The sequence below is a fragment of the Hemicordylus capensis genome, chromosome 1 (genome assembly GCF_027244095.1).
Source record: "Hemicordylus capensis ecotype Gifberg chromosome 1, rHemCap1.1.pri, whole genome shotgun sequence".
NCBI classification, from domain to species: Eukaryota; Metazoa; Chordata; class Lepidosauria; order Squamata; family Cordylidae; genus Hemicordylus; species Hemicordylus capensis.
Window position 1 is genome coordinate 381,975,806 of NC_069657.1, and position 24,587 is coordinate 382,000,392.

General features: G+C 42.1%; 1 protein-coding gene across 2 annotated transcripts in view; it reads right to left on the reverse strand.

Annotated features, from left to right (window-relative positions):
• NID1 (nidogen 1) overlaps positions 1 to 24,587 on the reverse strand; it is a 93,694-nt gene that overhangs the window by 13,128 nt on the left and 55,979 nt on the right. For both annotated transcript variants that reach the window (XM_053300013.1, XM_053300007.1), the window contains 3 exons: positions 14,960 to 15,175; positions 13,932 to 14,104; positions 10,454 to 10,580 (listed from right to left, as the gene is read on the reverse strand). In XM_053300013.1, coding sequence (XP_053155988.1) covers positions 10,454 to 10,580; positions 13,932 to 14,104; positions 14,960 to 15,175 — 516 coding nt within the window. The remainder of the gene's footprint in view (positions 1 to 10,453; positions 10,581 to 13,931; positions 14,105 to 14,959; positions 15,176 to 24,587) is intronic.

Sequence of the window (24,587 nt, forward strand, 5' to 3'; positions counted from 1 at the left end):
CTGATGGGATATAACATAGATAATCTAAAATATTTCAATCACTGTTTCCATTTGGGAAAAGAAGCTCACCAGCAAAATACCTGCCCAGTTAATTCCCAATTAAGGCCTAAAGACTGAGCACCTTAGCTGCACACAAAACCAGAGCAAGACAGTTTATGAAATGTTAATTGCCCCCTGCAAAGTGGCTTGTTTTACAGCTTTTGCCATCTGCAGCATCTGTTTGCATGCACATTTTTTGCTTGTGGCACATTTGAGTCCAGAAAAGTCCAGAAACCGCCCTGAGCCATTTTGGAAGGGCGGTATACAAATAAAATCAAATCAAATCAACAAATCAATCAATCAAAGTGTTGGCTCCACCAAACCACTGGACTGTCCAGCTCTGCCCCGAACTCCATCCATTCACGCACGACAGCTTCATGCAAGGCTCATGAGCCAGTGGTGCGCCTCACTAAGCCTAAGTGCAGCTTCCTAACTGATTGTTTTAGGCCTGTGTGAAGCTGAAGCTGAAGCCAAATACTCTATACAGTCCCCTTGGAACTGGCAGAGGCAGCCATTCCCACCACACAACGCTGCACTTCTGTACTTTCCTATTAGGGGAAACAGAGCCCATTAGGGGAAACAGTGACGCAGCACCATCTTGGAAGGCGCGCACAGAGCTCTGGAAATGTATAGGGACAGCATGGGGAAGAATGACACCCCCCAGTGCACTTTTCAAGATGGGGTTTGGTTTCGCCTATGGGGCCCCTTGGTGCTGGGGAAAGTGCAGCACTGCACAGAGTTCAGCACAGTGGGAAATAACTTTCATATTGAAGTTTTTTTGAGACACTTTTTAAAAGGAAAAAAGATTGAGTCACATTATTTCTTGAGTACAGACACACTCACCCTTTTGACTCCCTGTGTACTTGTACTCACTCTCACTCTCAATCTCTCTCTCACATACACACACCTCTTATACAAAGCTGCTGCACATTTTTAAAGGTTTATTTATTTGTTATGCACTAGCAAGGATAGGGCCCTCCTGGTGCATTATGGAACAATTCATCTTTGGAGTCAACTCATTTCTTTTATGTGCTGGGAGGGATGGGTCCTTCCCAGTGCATTATGGGGCAAGTTGCCTCCAAAAGAAGGGAATTTAAAACCCCTGCTTTTGGAGCAGACTCAGAAGTCAGTGCAGTGCACCAGGCAGTGTTATGTGGGACACAGGTTTCCCATGGCACCTTGGTTGGGAAACACAGTTACAGAGTTTCAACATGTTCATCCATAAAACATGGAATCTAGCAACCAGAATCTAGAAACATGGAAAGCTTCAGGAAGGATTCCATTAAAAAGGTATAAAACTGAAAACACTTTCAGTGAATTCATTTATAATGTGAATCTTAGCATATTATTTATTTATTTACACAGTCAGACAGGTGTTATTGACTGGTTTGTTTTATACAGACATCGAGTCCTTCCCAAGGACCTGGGATGGCTGAATTTTATTGTCAATTGTTATAGATATCGTCACAGTCTTTTGGGATTGCACCTAGGGCACCAATTACCACTGGGGTTATTTTGGTCTTCTTCTGCCACAGCCTTTCAATTTTAATTTGTGGATCTTTGTATTTTGTTATTTTTTCTATTTCTTTTTCTTCTATTCTGCTATCCCCTGGTACTGCTATGTCGATTATTTTAACTTGTTTTTCTTACTTCTCGACTACAGTTATATCTGGTGTATTGTGTGGCAGATGTTTGTCTGTTTGTAGTCGGAAGTCCCATAATATTTTTGCATCTTCATTTTCTACAACTTTTTCAATTTTATGGTCCCACCAATGTTTGGCTACAGATAGGTTGTATTTTTTGCAGATGTTCCAGTGTATCATCCCTGCTACCTTGTCATGCCTTTGTTTGTAGTCAGTCTGTGCGATCTTTTTACAACAGCTGATTAAGTGGCCCACGGTTTTATCTGCTTCTTTACAAAGGCGGCACTTGCTGTTTGTTGTGGATTTTTTGACTTTTGCTCTTATTGCATTGTTCTTAGTGCCTGTTCTTGTGCAGCCAGTATTAAACGCTCTGTTTCTTTCTTCAAGTTGCCATTCTTAAGCCATTGCCAGGTCTTGGTGATGTTTGATTTTCCACTTATATTGTGCAAATATTGACCACGCAGTGGCTTATTTTTCCATTTTTCTGCTTGGTTCTTGACTTGTTCTTTCTTGTAGGCCTGTTTTGTTTCATTGGTGTTGAATAGTTTCTCATTATTGACCATTTGAAGTGCATCTTCTTCACTGTCCTTGATATATTCTGCAAGGCCTCTTTTCTCCTCCTCTACTGTTTGATGGACTTGCAGCATTCCTCTTCCACCTGAGCTGTGAGGGAGGTATAGCCTATCTACATCACTGTGGGGGTGCAGAGCATGATTGATGGTCATGATTTTCCTGGTCTTACGATCTAGCGTCTCTAGCTCTGCCTGGGTCCAGTCTATTATTCCTGCAGTGTATCTGATAACAGGTATAACCCAGGTGTTTATGGCTTGTATGGTGTTCCCGCCATTGAGTTTGGACTTGAGGATTTTTCTGACTCTTCTGATGTATTCACTTCCAATTTTTCTTTTAACTTCAGCGTGTGCAATGTTATCCGCCTGGAGAATGCCCAAGTATTTGTAATGTTCTTTCTCTTCCAGGTTCTTGATGTTGCTTCCATTGGGCAGTTCTATTCCTTCTGTTTTTGTTATTTTCCCTCTGTTCATTATTAATGCAGAACACTTGTCTAGTCCAAATTCCATTGCTATATCGTTACTGAATAACGGACAGTGTTTAGCAGTGATTCGATTTCTGACTGGGACTTTCCATACGACTTCAGATAGTCCATGCACAGCAGATGATTGATTTTACTTTATGTTTTAGATGTTTGGTATCCGAGGCCTGTTTTGTTTAGTATTTGTGAAAGTGGAGTCATGGCGATTACAAACAACAGAGGAGATAGTGAGTCCCCTTGGAAAATACCTCTTCTAATGCTAACCTGTCCAAGTGTCTCGCCATTGATAGTTAACTGTGTACTCCACATGCTCATTGCTTTTTAAATAAATATCTGAACATTTTTGCTGACACCAGTTGTTTCTAAACATTTTAGTGTCCATGTGTGAGGCAATGAGTTGAAGGCTTTCTTGTAGTCAATCCATGCAACACTTAGATTGGTTTTTCTTCTCTTGCAATTTTCTAAAATCATTTTGTCAATCAGCAGCTGGTCTTTTGTGCCTCTGGTGTTCGGGCAATTTCCTTTCTGTTCAACTGGAAGCTGTTTGTTAGTTAATAAGTGTTGCATCACTTCATCTGCTATTATTCCAGTTAATAATGTGAACATGTTTGGCAGGTAGGTTATCGGTCTATAATTACTTGGAACTGCACCTTTTGCTGGGTCTTTCATGATGAGATGAGTTTTCCCAGTTGTTAGCCACTGTTCAATATCACCTCCTTGCAAAATGTGATAGAACTGTTTTGATAGTTGTTTATGAAGGCTTGTTAGGTGTTTAAGCCAAAAGCCATGCACTTCATCGTTGCCTGGTGCAGTCCAATTTTTAATTTTCTTTGCTCTTTCACTTATTAATTCTGGTGTTATTATTAGATCCTGCATTTGTTTGTTACATTTTTCAACCTCTTTCACCCAGCCTGCTTTTTTATTATAATCTATTGGATTGTCCCATAATTTCCCCCAGAATTGCACTGTTTCTTCTTTATTTGGTGTTTCGATGTTTCTTGTAGTTTCTCCTTCTGTGCTTTGGTAGAAACGTCTCTGATTCAATTGGTATTGGAGATTCTGCCTGTGTTGTGTAATTCTGGCTTCATATCTGCTAATCTTCTTTGACACTGCTGTGATTTGCTGCTTTATTATTTCCAGGACTTCTCTAATTTTTCTTGAATCTAGGTGGTATTTTTGGATCAGATACTGTTTGGTGTTTTCATTCTTCAGCTTCTTATCTTTCATATCTTTCAATTTACTAGCATCTGATCTAAGCCTGGTGATTTTATTTTCTAATCTAATCTTCCATTTAGGTGATGTACTACTTTCTTTTTTTACAGGTCCACTGATCTTATATCCGAACTCTTGTGTTGTTATTGTTGCTGCACTGAACATTAGTTGGTTTGTTTCTTGCAAATTATTGGTCGTTATTTCTGCAAGTGCGGCATTGACATCTTTTAATGCCTGAGCAAAGTTGTTCTTTGGCAACTATTTTTAGAGCTGGAAGTCGAACCCTGGTGGTTGTTTGGTTCATGTGCTCAGTTATTTTTTGCTTTAGTTCTTGTTGCTTTTCTGCTAAACGGCATTTGGGTTTTTGAGGTGAAGGCAAAGGGGAGGTTGCCTGGTTTTGATTTTGGAACAGTTCAGCAAGAGTGGCATCCTCGATTTCCAACACCTCCTCCACCTGCGCTTGAGCAACTTCTTCATTTGGTGGTAATTCTTCTTCCATATCTTGAGCCTGTGTTGCTCTTTGCAGTTCCTCCAGCTCAACTCCTGTGAATACTTTATTTCTTATTATGAATCTTCTCTGGTCTGCTAGCCTTTGTTCTGTTATTTCTGTATCTGGATGCTTCTCTTTCCAAATTTGGTACATTCTTTTAAAATAACCTCTTCTAGTTGGACTAGACTTGTAATAGCAGATCATTATTTCCATGCTGGCATTTCTTGTATATTTTTTCCGGTTAAGCAACGTTTCTTCCAGTAACCTTGCAGTCTCCAGCCCTGGTTGCTCAACTGAAGATCCTGAGTCCTGTAGCCCACTTGCCACCAGATGTCCAGGGACTCCAGCACCTGGTGCGGTCCTTGTTGACCCGGGCGACAACCGATCCGGTATAGATTTATTAAAGTTACGTCTCACTATATTGTTGATGGGAGAGGCACTTTTTGTCTGGCTCCTCTGGTGAGACCTGTCCAGTATGGTTGGACCTCTGGCATAGCTCTCATCTTCCTCAGAGCACGCAAGCTCCACAACCACGCCAAGGTAGTGCTTCACTGGGGGGCATGTTGTTGTTGTTGTTATTATTATTATTATTATTGCTTTATTCTTTAGTCACCCCATAAATTGTTTTTTGGACAGCTCACAATAAAACAATAGAGTAAAAGATACAATTAAAAACACAAAAAACAAAAAAAATTACAATATAAAATAAAAATACAATACAATACATTATTATTTTTTCAAACCCAAATTTAAAAAACTGAGTGAACAGAAGGTTTTCATCTGGTATCTAAAAGAAGAAAGTGATGACACCAGATGAACCTCACAAGGAGTGAGATTTATAGTGGGTACTTGGATCTGCTTGATACACATGCAAAGATGTGGGTTTCTAAAAAGGTTTGAGTTGGAAATTTTCCCTTGAAAATTTTCTCCTCATTTCAATAAAAGTCACAATTTTTTTAAAAATTTTCTAAAAAAAAAAAATTCTATACAAATTTTCCTGTTACCCTAAATAGACTGTGATCTTATTTGGCATGTTATCTGACCTATTTATATAGTTGAAAAACAAACACAAACCTCCACCAAATTAATTTCTGCTCACTGTATCTCAAATGTTTTTCAAGCAGCCAAGTAAGATATTTTAGAAATGGAAAAATTTCTATGGAAAAATAAAGCATGGAAAAATTATCCATTTTGTTTGTTTGTTTTATAGCTGCTTCCCTCTTAAACACAAAAAGCAATCTTATGTTTGCTTAACTTTATTCAGAAACAACTCAGTTCCACCCTTGATTCCACCCCTCCACACACAATCTCTACAGGATCCCCACTGGGACAAACTTCAGCATGGTGTAGTGGTTAGAGTGTTGATCTAGGACCGGGAAGACCAGAGTTCAAATATCATGAAGCTCACTGGGTGACTCTGGGCCAGTCATGTATCTCTCAGCCTAACCTACCTCACAGGGTTGTTGTTAGGATAAACATAACTATGTTTACCATTCTGGGCTCCTTGGAGGAAGAGTGGGATACAAATGTAAAAAGTAAAAAAAAAAATTAACAAAACATAAAATATTGTTTGATAGTCCACCCCATACTCTACAAGAAGAATGGATGCTAGCGACAAAAATATGGCATTACAATACACAATGACATTTTAGAAAACAAAAATAGACTTTGTTAAGAACTGGGGTGGACTTGGAAATATCTGAATTGTGCCAGTAAAAAGATCAGGGGGGAAATACATTATTTTGATAATTGAGATCACGGATTTAACAGGTAAATTTGCAATAAGTTACTTTTTTAAAAAGTAATCAAGCTTTAAAATTTCCCTACAGAACCATACGGGGTTGATCTTAGCTAACAAAAGGAGATTTAGACTTCAGTGTGGTTAGTGTTCTTGCAGAAAAGATTTACATTTGGAACAATTCTGAGAACTGTATGTGTATAGTTTTCCTTGGACAGTGACCAGGTCTAAAAGCAACAGGAAATAGCAGATAATGACCTACTATTTTGCCCCAGGGGCTATAAAGCTCATTGAAGACACTGAAGAACAAAAGCTTAAAACACAAACCATATAGGCTCAAAATCCTGGTTCTGGTTTCTTCTACTAGGGGGGGGGGGGGAAACCTAAAGCATTCAGAACACAGAGCTATTTTAAAAAGAGAAAGAGAAAAAGCACAATTGAAGCCAAGATTGTGAATAAAATTCCTTTTCAGCTGAATGCCACAAAAACTCTGATTTATTTTTAAACGCTTAGTAGAGACCATGTCAAAAATGTGAGTGTGACTTGCCATGAATACCAGGCAATTACTACTACAACAAATATTTATATTTCACTTTTCAACAAAGGTTCGCAACATGAGCCTACAGAAGTCCAGAACCATATATTCATTTTTTAATTTCAGAGGAAAGTGAAGAATAGTAACATTTAATCATGATTTCTCCAGTCACATTTTATAGTTACAAGGCTCATTTTCTAGTGGATCAACTGGGCTGATAGAGGGCATGGGTGTGTGACCAACTCTTCCTAAATAAGCATGAGGACCAGTTCTTCATGCAAAGTTTATATCTGCATATATTATACAGCAAACTGTTACATTTTAACGCAAAAGCTTGACAGACATAACAGGTTTGTGTGCATTCAACAGAAATCAGTATGAACCACCAAAAGACAAAGCCATCTATTGATATAAAACACTGCTTAAAGGAATGAGAGCAAATGCCAGTGAGCTCACTCCTCTCATACTCTAAAGCTATTCCTTGATTTCTTAGCAAGATTCTTAGAGAATGGGTGCACCCACTAATTACTGCTTGTCATGACCCAGGATCCAGGATGTCCCCTTCCAATTGGGGGACAAGGTAGAAAGTTCAGGGGAAGGTTCAGAGTGGAAGGAATCTAAGATTCAGACTCTGGGTGATCCCTTGCCACTGGGACCCCTCACAACAGAGGAGCCAGGGAAATTTGAGCCAGCATTCTTACCATGACCTGAGGACATAGCTGTTCCTTCATCCTCCAACTTGAAGGAGTCTTGAGAGTAAATATCAATTTTAGCAGAGGCCCTGTAATTATAGAGTTGCCATGCCCCCCCCAAATTCCAGGTTTAACCCAAATTCTAAGCATCTCACCCAGATTACTTAGCCCACCCAGATTCACTGGGATTTCAGCTTTTTTTTTTTTTTTTTTTTTAGCTAAGCTCTAGCCCTTGTAGAAGCAGAGTTATGGAGCAAAACGTGCAGTCACTATTCTGCTCAAAAATTATTTTCAAGCCAATTTGCATAATATGCAAATTAGGCACCCGGATTTGGAAAGCGAGAATATGGCAACCCTACCTGTAATATTGCTGGAGCCAGTGCCTAAGAAATTGGGCAAGGTCCCTTTAAGAAACAGAGCCTTCCCAAGGAAAGAGGTGGGGCCAGTTCACCCTTCCTACACAGCAGCTATAAGCACCAGCAGTCTGCTGCAAAAAGTCACTCTAGTGATCTCTTGTTTTTCTGCTTGGCACTGGCCCTGGCCCTGGCCCTGGCCCTGGCCCTTGGAGGTTTCCGAGATTTTGTGTGCTCTTGGATCCCTGGCTCAGCTTGGAACAGGATACTGCCTGAGGAATTGCTTGTGTTCTTAGGACTTCAGAAAATCCTCATTTCAAATATTTCTGAGCATTTTTTGGATTTCAGGTGCCTCAAGGAAACGAGAACAATCTACTCCTTGGCTATCTGCCATGTTTAAGCTGTCAGTCAGGAGATTTAAAGTAGCTGTGTGGCCTAGAGTAAAATTTCTTTCCAGACTGGTTAACAGTCAGCCGGACACAAGCCCAGCCCAAATTAGGATGCTGTGGAATTTACAACACATGTTGCAAGCATCCCTTCCCCCAGTTTAACAGTAATTTTCTGCAACATGTTTTCATTACTGGTGTTACCGCAAGGCTGTTTGGAAGGAATTGGAGGCTCAGAGCCTGACAGGACATGTAGTATGACTGATTCAGTTTATGCAACTGCAGCAAAGGGGAGCATTTCTCCCTGTGGAGTTGTGGAATTTGGGAAGTTCACACACTTCACTGGCAATGCAGCTAGACAGACAGATAGGCTGGCAGGGGCCATATGACAACACAGCATTGCAGAATGATCCAACTATGAATCCTCTGAACATTAAGATTAAATAATCAACATAAGGACACCACACAAAACTGAAGAATTGTGATATATGTGAATAGGAACAAAAATGATCAGGAACAAAAATGTTCGTAATCTAACAAAAATGTTTGAAAATTTAAGTTTCAGTCCTAGCCAGATCTAAAAGAGCATTTTTAATTCCTATGATCTAATCTGGTTTATGCATTCTTATGTTTTATTTTATTTATTTTACACACTTTTATACCACCCAAAACTTAGGTCTCTGGGCGGTTTACAACAAACAAACAAAAAGCTAAAACATTTGTAAAAATACATGACAAAAACCAAAACCAAATTATAGCCATTTATATTGTTCTGGATGGTTTCATGATTGTATAATTATGCTTATAATAGCCTAGGCTTAATAAATAAGCCTTGCACTTGCAGTTATGAGCTACTGTATGCAGTTTAAAACAACAACAAAGCCTGCCAGGCGGAGGGGGGGGGGGACATATTTGTCCTTAAGGGAAAAATTTTCTGAGACAATGTTCAGAATAAAGAGCAGCTATACTACTATACTCTTTCTGCAAACAATGAGAAGCAAGAGAAATTAAATGCAAGTCTGTTAACAAAACAAAACAAAAAAAATCAAGTTAGACACACATTTGTGACAACCATTGTGTATGCCCCCTCCCTTTGAGGTTCTTAAACATTATATTTTAACAGTATAGATGATGATTAGGAGATAAGAATGCAGTACCCATTAAACAACATCATTTACTCTGAAAATGTCAGCATCCATACTGGAAAATTCCACATAGTTCAGTATCAACAACAGTCCCTACGCCAATTGGCATTTAAATGTGCCACTGTCTTTCTGACATTCACCAATAATACAATTTGAGCTCAAATAGGCTCTTGAAAAACAAAATATACCGTTATGCCCCTACCAGGGTCCATACCAAACTATATGAAATAAGACAAATCTACCATATCTATGGCCTGCTCCTATCAATACCTTCATAGAAGGCATAATGTGATATTTAGCAGCACTCACAAAGTCAAGGTAGAGTCAAATAAGCTCAGCCAATGAAGTTGTAGTTCCAGCTTCCTTTGCACCAACTGAGTACTAAATCAGGCGTAAGCCACCACTGGAAAAGGGGGCACAAATGTCCCTGGGCTGCTAGGATCCGAGGGGGGCATCATGGCATCCCCTCCTCAGGTCACTGCCTTGCCCTCTTCCTGCACCCAGCCAGTGAACAAAGCGCCCACCAGCTGGGAAAATGACATGTGGCCCCTCACCCGCTCCCAGAGGCAAGAGCATCATTCACTGGCTGGGTGTTGTTTCTCTCCTTCGCTTGGAACAAGCAGAGAAAGGACCCAGCTGTTGAGCAAGTGCTCTTGGCTGGGGGAGAGAGACTGTCAGTCCCTTCCAGTCAGCAAGCAGTTCATGGACCAGCTGGGTCCTTTCTTTCTCTTCCTCACTCAGAGCAAGGGAGAAAAAGAAAGCACACAGCCAGTGAATGAAGTGCCAGTCGGCTGGGATGGACTGAATGGCCAGAAGGCCTCTCCGCTGCACCTCGTGCTGGCCACACCCCATGCATCTGATGACAGCCGGTTGGTGGGGGGGGGGGGGCGGCTGCTGGAGGCAGCTTGTCCCTGGGCCACCATCATGCCCACTACATCACTGTATTGAGTATCTGTGACATGCAAAGTGCTAGGAACAAAGCTGCTTCTTTGCTTCTCTAACTTACATAAGGAATAGGAGTTGTCTGACTGGCTTGCTTTAAAAAAGAAGTTTAGATACCTGCTTTCCCCACCGGCCTGCCATCTAACGCTCTGTTCCGCAAGCAATGAAAGGTGTTAAACTAGATGCTAAAAAATGAAATGGTAAAGAAAAAATTTATACAGCTCCACCTGCTTTAATGATGGTTATTGGCTCTCCTCCACCCAGACTTGCTCTACTGATGGATGGGCTGCTAATGTCTGTCCAGTAAACCATCTTCTCCAAGCAGTCATAAGCGACCCCAATGACAACTTTATCCTGCAAGTTAAAGAAACGGTTATCAAAATAAGTAACACTTTTAATGCTGGAAGAAAAGGTTAAGCATTAGGTTGATTATATTTAAAGAGTAATTGTAAAGAGACTAGAGCAGAAATAAACTAAATGGATCAAATTACCTCTAAAAAGGCAAAGATCAATACTGTGGCAATGGAAATCTCCCACTCCCCCTAGGTTGAGGAATGGGTGCATGTCCCGCTTGAGTTAGTGGCACATGAAAAATGGGCCCTGCCCTCATAAAATAAACCAGATAAAAGGTCAGAAATCTGATATAACTTCCTTGAATTATTCTTAGAATAAAAACCCTTTTGATTTACCCACATCTACTGGTGCAATGGTGTGTATTCCTTCTCTTCTTCCCTCCTTCCCCTTCTGATCTCCTTCTCCCTCTTTCCCTCTAACTCTCCTTTCTTTTGTGCAGTGTGCAAAGGCTGGCTTGGAGAGGGAAGGTTGGGCTCGGGGGCAGGGTGGGTGGGGGAAACTGGGAAAGATGTTTGTAAAATACAAAATGTCATAAATAAATAAATAAAATAAAAAGGCGACTCTCAAGTAGAAGGTGGCAACTTAGAGCAAAAACAAAGCAACAGTGTTATTTCTTATTTTATTTATTAAATTTGAACACCACCTTTACACCAGGTAGCACTCAAGGTGGTAAGCATATCAAATGGGAAAGCACAAGAGTTAGGGGAGAAGCAGAAGGTCTTCCTTCAACCCCATCTGAAAAATAATCTGAAGCAGCAGCTCCGCAGAGATATTGCTCCTCTCAATAGTTAACACACTTTTCATTTAATGTAACAACACATGTATAAGTTTTCAGTATGATGGGAGGACTTGTAGTTCAGTGGTGGAGCATATGTTTTGCATACTGAAGCCCCGTTTCAATCTATGGCATCTCCATTTGGGGGTAATTTCTTATATAGCTGAGTATTTCAGGAACTAACTCACTCCAATTATGGCAGAAATTAAGAGAGTCTAAGGGGAAACAACTTGTAAATGATAAGCATGGAGATTAATGTAAAGTTAAACTAATCTAGTCCATGATCTAGTCCTAATCTAGTCCAGAAGTCCATGATGATAGGAAAGACCTATATCTAACCACTGGCTACATGGTAGTCAGAGAGAGACCTATAAAAATATGGTACTCAGAGAGAAAGCTAGAAGCATGCTGGGAAGAAGAAGAAGGAAGTCATTCTCAGGAAGTTCCTAAGCACATTCCATCAATAGAGGGGTCAGAGAGGCAGAGATAAACAGGAAAGAGAAGACCCTATCTATTCCTTCTCCCAATGCCTCTAGTAGTCATTAGGGTTACTGGTGCAAAAAGGCAATGCCATCTGGAACTGAATCTCCAACAAGGAGGATCTCGGGTAGTAAGGCTGGGAAAGATCTCTGCTTGAGACCTTGGAGAACTGCTGCCACAATCAGAGAAGCAGGCTAGATGGGCAAATGGTCTGACTCTGTATAAGACAATTTCATTGTTGATAAACACAAATGTATAAAATACAGACCGATTGGTTTTTCTTGAACCCAAATTTGCAATTTGCAATTGTTTTACATAACAATCACTAAGAGGTAGTATTCTAATTATCATTGGTATATAAAAATAGTGCAATGGGTTATTTTGGCATCATATTCAGTTTACTCCTGACCTCCATAATTTTGCTTGCAGAAATTCTGATGTTCCCGGTATTTTCTGCAGGTATTGTTTGCTGCAGATGCTTTGCCTTTCTATTTCTCTTTTCTTGCCCTCTACCTATCCATACTTGTCACTACCACTCTTCTACACCATTCAACCGACACCATCATCCAGGCCAGGCATTAGCACACAGTGTGCTCAGGCAAATGCCAAGGAGCCAGTGCTCCAGGGTGGGGGTGATGCCTGCATTGCCACTGGGCCCCATCCTCCCCAGCAGTCCTTTCAGAGTACACCAATATTTTAATTCAGATAGATAGATAGATAGATAGTCCTTTCATAGCATCACTCTTGGGGATAGGGAAATCCAAATGGTGGGCACTGGTGCTGCTGCTGCTCCCCACCCAACAAACCTGCCAGGACAGGTGGGCCCACCTGTGGTGGTGCTATGCTTTGAGGAGCACGGTGCTGTCGCCTATTGCAGACCTGGTAAGCCCCAGGGCAGATCCACAAGAGGAATGCTTCAGACCATACTACAAGTGCCACCCATAAGACCACCAAATGGGCTTGTGCACAGTGGCAGCAAAGGAGTTCTCTGCCTGCTGCTGCAGTTGCCACCACCTGCCTCCTGGTGTACTTGCCAGGGTAAACCCCTCCACAGTGTTGGTGGTGGTGATGATGATGATGATGATGATAATGATGAAGAGGGAGGGAGGAAGAAGAAGGGCTTTTCTACGTTTCCAGTAAGGCTGACAGAGTCCACTCACCAATCCCACTATCCTACATTATTTTTCCTGCACCTTCTGGCTACTCTCCCAAGCAATTCCCAAATCATTTTAAAAGAACACCCACAAAAGTAACTAGAATCTGTAACTACATTCCTGGTTGTGATGGGAAATGCAGTTCATCTTAAAATGTACAATGTAAATAGAAAACGCTAAATAAATATATGCAAAGCTGAAAAACATATTGCCAGGTTTTGCAACATCAATAAAGACATACTGTTAAGGCTCAAAGGCAAGTGACAAGATGGAGAGCATGTGGGAGCCATTACATGACAAGAGTTTTCATTCAATAGTTGGAGAAGACTAGAGTGTGGGAAAGTGATTCACATGCCCAAAGCCAGATATAGAGAAGGGGTCAGAGGAAAAATCTACGTAGGAGTCTGACCAGGACAGGAAATTATCAAGACAGATTATAAAATTTCCAGAAAAAGGGACAGAGCCTCACAGAGGGGAAGATAAACAATGGAGGGTGTTTAGAAAACACATAAAGATATATAGCTATTTAGTATGATTAAGAGTCTCAGTGTTTAAGGCTTATACACCCTTTAACATGCTTAGGAAACCAATAAAATTTAGCTCTAACATACAGTACTGTACACAATTGTTTACAAGAGGCTATCCTGGAAGCAAGGAAGATTGTAAAAATATTATGCAATTGGAACACATTTTCTTCAGGACATAAAGATATGCTTCTAAGATTTCAGGGTCCTTATTTGCTGTTTGTAGCTGCAACATACACTTTAAAAACCAACAAAGCATTAATAGAAAACATGATTTCATGGAAATTTGATGGCACTGAATTTTTAAAAATTCTAACAATTAAATGTGCAATTGCTCCTGAATCAAGAATCTGAAGTGTATTTTTCCATAGCATTTCTTCAGTCAAATTATTTTTCATTATGTTCAATGTATACTTACTGGCACATACAGCAAAGCTTTGGCATCTGATTTCTTCATGTTGTTTCCTTCCAGAGGGACATGATCAATCTTTCCACTCTGAGCAATGAGTAAGTGTGTTCCTGGAGGCAGAGGAATTGTGTCTGGTTTTACAGAGGGTCCAACTGTAACAGGAGGAGCAACTGTGCCTAGGCCTTGTTGACAAATGATAGAAAACACATGCAGTCAGATTGCGCAAACACAATGAGACTAAACTGCTTCTGCAAGGCAAGATTATTCTAAAATGCATTGGACACAATCCAGCCAAAGTTAAACACATTTGTGTATCACTGATTTCAATGGAAGAGAAAGCACTGGCTTAAGCCTCTTCCACTGAAACTAATGAGATGTAAAAGTGCCATAGTAGTAGCCGCAGAATATGACTGAGAGTTGGAGGACATAGTTTCAGGAGCCACAGGCAGCATCAGAGGGAAGAGGAATCACAGAAAATCCCTCCTTACACAATGGAAAAACCTGGCACATTGGTGGAGTGTTTGCCCTCCCTTGCTGCCACTGTGCAACAAGGCCAATTTCTTTCAAATTTGGACTGAACCGCACAAAAATGGTCCACATCAGTGTTCCCTCTAACAGGGATTCCCAGATGTTGTTCACTACAACTCCCAGCATCCCCAGCTTCAATAGCTTTTGCTCAGGGATTATGGGAGTTGTAATCAACAACATCTAGGAATCCCTGTTAGAGGGAACACTGGTACATGTTTGGAAATCCCCAGTACACCATGTTCCTTGTGCAGTGCATTGTGGAATTTCTGGGGGCCAGGCTGCATTCCCCCAGCCTCCCAAATGCTGCGTGGCTCACAGCAGCTCTGGTTGTGTGGGCGTGCGAGCCACATGGCCTCAGGACCACACAGGATCATCTGGGGGGAAGACAGGTGCTATCCACCCTTCTCCTCTATCTCCCGCCCCACTTACTCTGTGCCTGACTTCCGCAATGAAACAGAATTCATCTAAAGAAAATGTTGAGATAACATAATGATATAGGAGCAACTTACATGGAGGTTGGATTCCTGGGCCAGTTCTGGTACCATCAATCTCATTACCATCTCTATCTACACACCAGCAATATCCAGTGCTGGAGTGGCATTGGGTTGGCAAGTAATTCCCATAGATATCACACTGAGGAATAAAATGGCCCACTGGTCTGGGTCCTCTTGGAGCAAGAGACATACTTTGTTCTTGTTCATGCTGACATCTTGTCTTCTCTGGTACTGTTAAATAAAAGAAACCCCCCACCCCCAAAGTTGCAAATTTTTAAAATTTCATTTCTATGGTACCCGATTTATAAGATGCCATTGCAAATTACTCTGACCAATATGGAACATAGGAAGCTGCCTTATACCGAGTAAGACCACTGGTCCATCTAGGTCAGTATTGTCTACAGACTGGCAGCGACTTCTCCAAGGTTACAGGCACGAGTCTCTCTCAGCCCTATCTGGAAATGCCAGGGAGGAAGCTTGGAACCTTCTGCATGCAAGCATGCAGATGCTCTTCCCAGAGTGGCCCCAACCCCTAAGCGGAATATCTTACAGTGCTCACATGTAGTCTTCCATTCAGATGCAAACCTGGGTGGACCCTGCTTAAGAAAGGGGACAATTCATGCCTGCTACCACAAGACCAGCTCTCCTCCCATACGTTGGGCATGAGTTCCAAAACGCACATTGGTGCACATACAGACTGCATTACCAGCGACCAGGGAGGTCATTCACAAGTCAAAACTATTGGCTGCCAGTTTGGGGAATTCCCATTCTTACCTATAAGCAGCAGGATGTGATGATGGAGATGGGGGGCGGGGCGTGTTCCTCAGTCAGCACTGTGTACATATGTGGTTGCTGACTTGAAAGGTTGTCTTGCTGGTATCAGCAGTCTGTGCCAGGAGCACCTCTCTGACCAGCAATGACACGCTTGCATGGTGCTGAGTGAGGCACCACCATTTCTCAGTGTTAACATGTATGGGTGTGATATCGATTTCCCCTTTGTTTGCCCAACAATGATGGTGCATACTGAGCCTCACTGGTTGCTGCTCAGCTGCTTAACAATGGCAAATACCACACTTAACGTAGTTTCAGAGAAAATAAACATTTTGGAATCAACATTTTTGTCTAGCCATGTCTGTTTTATTGCTCACAGATTACTAAAAAAATATGTCAAATTATTTATACCCCTCCCGCATGCCCCCCATGAGAGACAGTGGACCAGTTAAATGTTTATTTCGCAGTTCAAGCTGAGAAATAGAGCATAGTTTAAAGCAAAGCACAAATAATGGTTTCTAACTTTTTCAAAGCATGTCTTGCCTTGAAAAAAGCAATTATATTCCAAGTACACTATCCATTTTTCTTTAGCACCAAGATTGAGGACTATCATGTTCTTATTATGAGGGGCTTGGATAACTTCATGGAGGAGAGGTCTATCAATGGCTACTAGTTGGAGGGCCACCTCCAGCTTCAAAGGCAGGATGCTTCTGAATACCAGTTGCAGGGGAGTAACAGCAGGAGAGAGGGCATGCCCTCAACTCCTGCTGTAGGCTTCCAGTGGCATCTGGTGGGCCACTGTGAGAAACAGGATGCTGGACTAGATGGGCCTTGGGCCCAATCCAGCAGGGCTGCTCTTATGTTCTTATCATGCCAGTTTTGTTTTCTCAAAGTCAGATGGATGATTCAGAGTTGGAGTGAAGAATCCTGGGGGATCTGAGAGAGTATGCAATGTTGGGGGCAATGTTCTAGGGCCATTATTGGGGTGGGACACAGAGCCTTAGAAACACCTTTCTTCTTTTTGACAGCAAATAGTTATAGTCATGAGGTCAAAAGCATTGTCAGGGGAATATTCCTGTGTTGTATCTCACAAATCAGTGAAAGGGGAAGATCACCTCAAAGAAAGCTTCCCACCATATTTAGCAATCATTGCAAACTGTTATGGGGAAGCAATCTAAACACTTCTACTTATTTGATTTTTATTTTACAGCCGATAACCATCTCAGCTGGAATGACTGGGTACTTTCATATCGTTGAAAGAAGCCCCCCACCTTCCCTGCCAAGGCCACCTGCAGAGTTGCCTCCAAGGCTCATTTCTTTAGGAAACACACAACAAAGAAGGTAACTGGCTCACAGCAGGGTGCTGCCACAATTGTTTGCTGAGCTTTCCAGAAGGGTTTTGCCAATAGGAACTGTAGGAGCTCTGAAGTAATGGAAAACTAGGTCAAATGATTTGTTCATCAGCAATAACACTTCTTAAAATAAAAAGCAATACATGAGTTTGCACTTCTAAATCAGAAGTGATCTTCTGATTCCCAACTGGAGGGTTTCCAGTTCTTCAAGGTTGATTGTGCTGAACTCAGTTCTGCCTCAAAACATCAGGAGGTTCCATTCTTAATGTAAAAGTTATTTCAGGAAAATGAACAGGCCTGCACAGGAACCTACCTTCACTTTTTCATGCTTTTTTTTTTTTTGCCTCTTTGCAGTCATTAGGCTAGTCCCCATTATGATTATTTTTCAGGTAGGAGAAGCCCCCTACCATAGTTTGGAAGCTGTGCACACCCACATTTTCTGATCATCTGTGAGTTAAACACAAGATTGGAGGCACCAGCAGTGATCATGTGCCAAGCAGCAGCTGGGTCAAAGGGCTCCCTCCTACCAAGCAGCTGTGCCCAGGAGTTTAACAAGATAGGAGAAAAAGTCCTCTGACCCAGCTGCTGCTTCAAACACAGAGGCTATTCACATGATTGTGGAAAATCGGGCTAACCTCCGCTAGCCCGATTTTCTATAACTGTGTGAACCACCAGGTTCACTGCGAGCCCGGTGGTTCCTGAGCGGGTAACCCGCTCAAGTAACCCTCCCCTTAAACAGGGTTTGCAGAGCGAGTGCTCCACAAACCCTTTTTTTTGCTCATGAGTTGCTGCGGCGTGGCTCTGCGCCATAGCTACTCATGAGTAGACCCCCGGCTGGGAGGCTTAAAAGTAGCCTCCTGGCTCGGGGGTCTCTCCAGTATGCCCTGCGCACTCGCGCAGGACACATTGGAGCTCCCAATCCTCCCAGCCCCTGCCAGCTCCGTCACAGAGCCAGCAGTCATGTGGGCGGCCAATCCGGCCACCCAGGGCTGCCGCCCCGCTAACCTGGACAAAGAGAGTCCAGTCACTGCTGGCACCTCCTACCTTGTTTTTCCATCACAGGTGATAAAAGATCAGGAGCACACATCACTCCTGAAACTGTGCTGATTGTGTGAACTGCTTTAGAGATCCCTCCTCCTCCTCCTCCTCCTCTCTTTTTTAATCCCCCACCAGGATTCTAGTTTTAAAGTACAAATCAAAACATTAGGAGATCTAACATGGATCTCCTGTATAACATATAGTTTGGCCCCAAAAAGGAATACTAAGTAAGGTAGGGCAATTGGTGGCAGAGATCAGCATGAGAGATAAAAGCCAAACATTAAAAAATGTTGAGCAGCATCCAGAATAAGTTAGGCATGACTAAGTCCCACTGAAATTAATTGGACTTACATTCGTCATGACTAACTTGTCTCACTGACTACAATGGTGCTTAGTCATGACTAACTAGTCTGGATACAGCCCACCGCTTTTAATTTGTTTTAGTCCATTTTTTGCATCTGCCTTGTGTCCATTTTTTCTGGACATCTGCCTTGTGTGCACTTAATGAACCACTTTTCAAATGCCTGGTTCCATTCTCCCATACAGAGTGCATGACAACCTAACTTCAGGCATGTAACATTACTATAAATCAGAAGTTAACAAATACTGGAGTGTCATTGAAATGTGGATATACTCTTGAAGCATGGGAACTTTACATAACAATTATGGATAACTGATGGTTGTATAATGGAAACGCAGCTGCACACAGCTTTTCTGCATCGAACAGGTATTCAAACCCACAACTGTAAATGCACAGCCCAGTTTATACACCAGCACAGCATATATTCCATCTCGTCTTGCATTCTCAGTTCTAAAGCTCAAAAAAGGCTGTGGTATATTCACTGTTATCAGCCATTCTTGACCCTTGTACCACCAACTGTTTGGCACAAATGAGGTAAAGGATAGGGCAAGGAGGGGAAAAAAGATGGGGTAAAGGTAATGAAAAAGAAGAGCCCCATGGCATCCACAGCAGTAAGTTAGGACAAGCATCGGGGCAACCTAATAACCAGTATAAACTAGCCAATAGGCTTCAGGACTGCAGAACTGTACTAAGGGCTCTTAAGCCATATTGAATATGGTGATACAATTTCCTCCATACTACAACACAATGTATTTCTACAGTTTGCAATGATGAGAAAGCTGCATAGTACAGATGCTGAAACTGTGACCATGTGCTGAAAGTTATCTGGAGTAGTTTAAAAGAAGCAATCTACTAGTGGTAATATGCAGCCCAATCTAATTTAGGTATCTGATCACATAGTTCAGTATACCACAGGAGGTCATCTATGCTTTTCAAATGGTCCTCCAAGGTATGTATAAAGAACAGCAAATTAGAACTCATCAGCATTGGTGCTGCTCTTGAAATCCATTTACTTTTCCTTCTGTCATTAAGTACTGCAAACACAATACAATATTTTGCCACCAATGCAGTTTTCAAGTGAACTGGATTACACACATGAGCAATCCTGGTGTGAATGACTTTTAGTGGTCAAAGTCCAGTGACAGAGTCTGGGTTTGTTCCTGTTTGGTAAACACAGCCTTTGGAAGATGGAAGGGGTGACAAGGTTTAGCCATCTGTTTCTTTTGAACTGAAACAATGAAGCGCAAGGGAATAATGAAGTATAGACATTCTTAATAGCTGCTGGAATGCCACAGCTTACATCAGTAACTCCTTTGCTACAAGCTGGCAATGTGATGAATATATGTAAAATTCAGGACAATTTCTACTGTTGCTTCAAGAAAAGATGTGTTGTTTGCTGTGTAAAATAATTACTAGGTCTACAGAATCAAATCTTTAAAATTAGCTTTAAAATAATGTAAGTTTAGTCAAGCTGGCCAACATCCAGACTCATGAATTGTTCATGCAGCAAATGCGCAACATATCCTATGGGGGAGGGGTGATGTTTGTCTATCAGTCCTTCCCTCTGTAGTTGACTGGGATCCCCCAAAATATGTCCATAAGAACTGCACAACATTTGGAGACATATTTTCTGGAGTTCAGAGGGGAGATCAAAAATCCCTGTAGCACCAGCACAGCATTAGCAGCACCACTGCTAGATGTTGGCCTACGTTACCTGAATCCCTCATATCCAACTATATTTGGTCAGATTCCATTAACTCCTCCTGGCAGTGAACCAGGAAATAAATGCCTGTTATAAGTGTATTGATTACTGTGCCAGACTACTACATTAGACCTATCCTGGCATTATGTTCTACATGTCTACAGATGTCTATACACAAGTACATGTTTCTGAATGAACTAGAGTACATGTATTTGGGCCTGAGGGGTTCAAAATGGTGACAGGCTAACAGCTGCTTTGGTTTCTCCTTATTTGATTTTCCTTGGCTTTGGACTTTTTTGTTGTTGCCATTTTTACTCTATTATTATTTTTAATCCTTCCCTGATAATTCTTTTTTATTTACATTTTTATCAGTGTTTCTCTGTATTTTTAAGCTTCTGAACTTTTGAACACCACAACTACAAGCTTTTTATTGGGGGGCACTGTGTTTCAGCCAATGACTTCTGGATATGGTGGTGTTTTACCAGTAGGTCTGCCTGGGGTACTAAGAATATAGAAGAATCACAGTCCAGAAGAAAGAGAAATTAACTTGTCCTGGAACTTATATTTTTGCTAAAACCATAGAGATGGGCAATAAAAAGCACCCCAGGTCCAGGCCAGGCAAGCAAGGTTGTATCAGGACCCCCAAGCAACTCTGGATTAAAAAACTGCTTGTTCAAAAAGAAACTGCAAGTGATCTGAATCATGCCGAACAGATTTGCTCCGTTAGATCCAGATTCGTCTCTCATTACAGAGTCTACACCATCCCTCTCAACCAGGTGGTTGATCAGTGAGAAGAGAAGAATCAAGAAGAATGAGTGTTGCTCACAGAACCTTTCTCCGCAACATAAGGAGCAAGACCCCGCTAGACAATTGCAAGAATACACACCAGAGTTTATTGGTAATCCATACTTCCTCACTGCCCACACTGTCGTGGCAATATTCAAGTATTTTTCAAAAATCGATAAACAATTAGACTCACTTAAACTCTCTTTTGATGTTTTTACTCAGAGATTTTTGAATAAAATGAGAAGACTCCGGTTATTTGCTTGGTTCTGACTTACGAGGGGAAGGAGGATATAATAGCAATAGCAATAGCACTTACATTTATATACCGCTCTATAGCCGAAGCTCTCTAAGCGGTTTACAATGATTTTAGCATATTGCCCCCAACATTCTGGGTACTCATTTTACCGACCTCGGAAGGATGGAAGGCTGAGTCAACCTTGAGCCCCTGGTCAGGATCGAACTTGTAACCTTCTGGTTACAGGGCGGCAGTTTTACCACTGCGCCACCAGGGGCTCCTTATAATGAGGGTGAAGAGAGCCAAGTGGCACCAAACCAGCCTCCAGTGGGAGCAGAGAAAGTATAGGACACTCGGACTTTGCAAACAAATCAAGTTATGCTGCAAGCTATTAGAGTTAACAGAGGCCATTGAGGGTTGTGAAGAACAGGTGGATATCATTTCTAGATTGGAGAATCTTAACAGCCTCTTATCTTTATGAACTACTGCTGAACTGCTTGTAAGTCTTGTATCACCAAAGATTCAAGATGGGAATCATATGGCAGAGGGCTCTTCTGAGGTTCCAGAGTCAACATGTGAGGGAGAGAAGACATCTGAAGTTCCAACACAGTTCTCGGGTCTCTTATTGTGTAATAACATCTCCTTTGAAAAGGAATTTCAGAGCAATGTGACAGATAAGCTTATTCACACAGAAACGTTGGGAGGTGTGGTCTAGCAAATTGAGGCGAGGGAAGACAATATTGAGCAAGCTCTGTTCAAGCCCTCAACACACCCCGATGTATATCTGTTAAATGAAATTGATGAAACTGATTGACCAACCCCAGAAGTGCAAGGTTTCCTATCAGTTTATCAATCTTACTCATTCTGCCTTGAATAGCCACAGAACATATAATTTGTCTCCAGTGAGAGGAGCTGTGGAAAGAGTTGTGTTCTTTGATAATGGGAACCCGCAATGTTCCCATTGTCAGACAGGCCCCCAAAAGGTTCAAGCTGACCAGGCTGAGGAGTTGCCTGTCACTGAGGAATGTCTAGCAACTGGAAAGTTGATAGTTAGTCCTCACCATGAGAACGTTCCACCGAACTCTGATTGACAATATTTGTATTAGCACAACTCCCAGACTGCACTCCTCTCATGGAATATTGCTGGATGGCTGGCTAAGCATTTGGATATTTCAGTTGTTAATTGTGTTTCCAAATTTGACATTATTTTGCTTCAGGAGACTTGGGCTTTGGAGGATGTGGGGGTGTTTATTTCCACTAAGCTTAGGGCTTCTATTGTCAGATTGGATCCTCTGGCTCACCTTGCAACTTCTGTGACTGTTAATTTTAGATCAGCTAGTTTTGTAATTATTATAAATGTTTATTTTCCTTCCCAACAGCTACAGTCACAGGTTAAAGAGATTTGGTTAAAGTTAGTATAGTATATCGGTAAATTAACAGCATTGCATCCAGAAGCTTTTGTTGGCAGGTGATTTTAATGCATGGATAGGTTCAGGATGACAGGGCCTTTTATTCACATTTTCAAGATATCCCCCTATCCCAAAACAGTTGATGCCAATCCCTTACCTTAGGCATTCTAAGGAAAGGGGATGTAATTATGTTGGGTTTTGCCTTATGCAAATAGTTAACAGACTTGATCTTTCCATATTGAATGTGGGGGGTTAGGGGAGACAGATATGGAGAATTTAAATTTTTATCAAGTGTTGGAGTGAGCACCATAGATAGAAGTGTTCTTACCCCCAGACCTTGGTGCCCCAGTACGTGGCCTCCAATGTCCGGGGAGGCTTCAAATGGCCAGGGGGGTCTCCTGCTGCCATTCCTGTGCTCCGCCATGTCGCTTCCCTGCCACGCTGAACTTCCAATTCCGCCCTCCCAATTTTATCTGCCATGTGAGCAGCCAAGGGGTGGTGGCGGGGGTGTGTGTGAGCCAAGCAGGCCTCCCCACTGCCCCATGGCGGCGGCAAACCGAGTGACCTCTGGGCCTGTCCTTCTGGTCCAGCAGCTCTTGAGAACTGTGAGGTGCTCCAGCGGGCCTGTGTAGTTGAAACAGATCGTCACAAGCCCGTGACGTCATTTAAAAAGATGCTGCTTGCTCAGTTAGCAGGATCACTTAGAATTTTTATATATAGGGTTTTGTATGCTATTGGAGAAAGTGGTGGTGATGAACTAGGGGCACAAATGCTCTGCGCTGGACCAGCTAGATTAACTGAATCCAAGACTAGGTTTTTTCCTAAGTCCTTTGCTGTTAGAAATTGAGGGGCTGTTTTAAATTCAGAGTCCTGTTCATTTAGGGTAAATACAGGTTCAACTGTATTTTTAAAGGGGGTTGTCTTAAATTCAGAATCATCTTCCATTTGAATAAATAAAACAATGTTTTTTGTGTGTGGAAGGTGTTTGCAAATATCCATGTACATGAAATAGGAAGTGGAGGGAATACTCTCCTCGCTTAGGGCTGCGTTGAAAGTAGAGAAGATAGTCTCTCCATTGGGAAAGAGAAACTATCTTCCAAACAAATCTAGTTCGTTCTTTCAATTGTACATTGCTATCCTTTTCATGGCATTTCACTACCCTGAATAGTTTCGTGTCATTTGCAAATTTGGCCACATCGCTGCTTACCCCAGCTTAAAAGAGCACCGGTCCCAGTACAGATCCCTGGGGAATGCCACTTTTTAATTTCCTCCATTGTGAAAACTCTACATTTATTCCTACCCTCTGTTTTCCTGTCCTTTGACCAGTTACCAATCCACACATGAACCTGTCCCCTTATCCCATGACTGCCAAGTTTACTCAAGAGCCTTTGGTAGGGAACTTTGTCAAAAGCTTTTTGGAAGTCCAATCCACTCCTAGAAACTCACTGCCTCTGGGGGTGCTGCAGCAACTGCGGGAGTGTCTCCAGAGGATTCCTCTCCCCCGCCGGCCTCCCCCAGTATCATAACAGCCCAGTTTGGGCAGTTTTTAGCCTGTTCCAGGCCTCTGTGTAGTTGTGTTGAAGGCCACCATGTATGTGTACGGGCAATGGACACCTGCATGAATGCCACTGGAGGTGGTGAGTTTGTTATTAAAAACAGGGGGGGGGGATTAACCCCCAAACCTGCTCGAATCCAAACTGGGGGGTTTCGGGGTGGACAAAACTGAACATGCCCAGTCTGGCTCGAGTCCAGTTTGGACTCTAACCAAACCAGGCAAACCAGTTTTGTGCACATGCCTACTGGCCTCCTGAAGAACTGACCGGGCAGGCTGCAGCCTGGTTCTGGCCTCCATGCACACACAGAAGCTATTTGCATGACCTCCATGCATGTGTAGAGGCCAACTGCATCACCACACAATTTGCATGGTCACACAAATGGCCTCCATGCATGTGCAGAGGTCACAAAAATGGCCTCTGTGTGTGCATGGAG